This window comes from Ciona intestinalis, unplaced genomic scaffold (assembly GCF_000224145.3).
Source record: "Ciona intestinalis unplaced genomic scaffold, KH HT001166.1, whole genome shotgun sequence".
Taxonomy (NCBI): Eukaryota; Metazoa; Chordata; class Ascidiacea; order Phlebobranchia; family Cionidae; genus Ciona; species Ciona intestinalis.
Window position 1 is genome coordinate 4,849 of NW_004191487.1, and position 1,513 is coordinate 6,361.

At 37.9% G+C, this 1,513-nt stretch overlaps 1 protein-coding gene across 2 annotated transcripts in view; it reads right to left on the reverse strand.

Annotated features, from left to right (window-relative positions):
- Positions 1-826, reverse strand: part of LOC100186294 — a 3,290-nt gene extending 2,464 nt beyond the window's left edge. The window contains exon 1 of one of the 2 annotated variants that reach the window (XM_026840259.1): positions 250-826. In XM_026840259.1, coding sequence (XP_026696060.1) covers positions 250-763 — 514 coding nt within the window. In that variant the 5' untranslated portion in view covers positions 764-826. Of the gene's footprint in view, positions 1-140 lie in introns of both variants that reach the window. The other variant, XM_026840260.1, reaches the window with a different exon arrangement.
- Between the last annotated feature and the right edge of the window lie 687 nt (positions 827-1,513).

Consider the following 1,513-nt stretch of genomic DNA (forward strand, 5'->3'; position numbering starts at 1 on the left):
GGAACTCTCTGATGTTGTTGCCTCCCACCATACCCACCTCCCCGTTGGTAATTCTGCGGTTGTTGGTTGTGGTTTTGTTGGCACCATAATGTCCTTGTTGTTGTCTGTAGTCTCTACCTTGGACTCTCTGATGATTTTGCCTCGCACCACCACCACCACCACCATGATAACCATCTCTACCCCTTTCACCAGATCTGTTCCTACTTGAACTTCCACCCTTATGCCAATGCCGGCCATCAGCTGAAGAATCTCTCCTTTTATCTTCACTGTGAGAAGAAGAACCCTTATTCTCATTATATCCCTTCTTCCCATCCTTCTCTCCTTCCCTTTCTCTTTCTTTACTCTTCCTCTCCTTTAAAGAATTACTTGAACTTCGATCTCTTGACCTGCTTCGCCCACTTTTTGCCACACTCCCTTCTTTCTCTTTATCCCCACCGCTACGATCATAAGATGTTCCACGACCATTTAGATTATCCTTAGAAGAAGATCTTGCATTTGTGGGGCATGATTGTCCCGTTTTTTCTTTCACCTCTTTCTCATTTTTTCCACCATTATCGTCAACCACATCATTTGACTCTGATTTCTTATTTGCTGCATCGATATTTAATTTAGTTTCTTCTTTTTCTGCTTTTAATGCCTTTTCCTTTTTCCTTTGTCTTTTTTTTGCATTTTTGCTTAGCTTTGGAGGAGGTTCGGTCAATCCTGGAATGTTTCTACCACCTGTGCTCATTTTTCTTTTAAGATTTTGATCCCTGTCACTCATTTACAGCAAATAAGTTTCAACATAAATCTATCAACAGTAATTGATCCACACTACTGCTGTGAAAGAGCAATGTATTGAAATGAAAGTTTGGTTTATGGAAACTGAGGGTTTATATTTTGTTCATAAACCTTCCATTCACATAACACATTCTCTGCAAATATAGCACTTGTAGAATTAGAATTAATTAAATATCCAAATTGTATTAACCTTTCCTGCTACATACAACCGGTGATGCCAAGGCACATTGGTTAGAGTACTCACTTCTAAACCAGAGGGTACCACATTCAAGGCTTGATGCTGCTACCATAGTGGGCCTTTATTTCATTGGATTAAATCTATTAACAAGCCATATAAGATATAATCAACCACAAAGTTTTATACGTCGTAGTAACTCGTAGGCGTGCACAAGGTGTATGATATCGAACACCTGTATTTTAAGGACTGTCGTTGCCCAGCCATGCAAGGATAAATATGTTACATTCATTTATGAATAAAACAGAATTAGACAATTTTTAACAATTCGTTGTAACTAACAACGCAGATGAAACCAGTTATATGGGCATGGCTATAATAATATAACTACTACACTAGTAATTAGTTATAAAATCTTATTCTATTTGTTCAATGTTATCATATATTTCATTCATAAAACAACTTCCTTTTAAAAGCGGAACTCTTGGATTGCGTGTGGGGATTCCCCATCAGCTAAACTTTAGTTTACCGAAGGTTCATAGAAATCGTAGAATGATG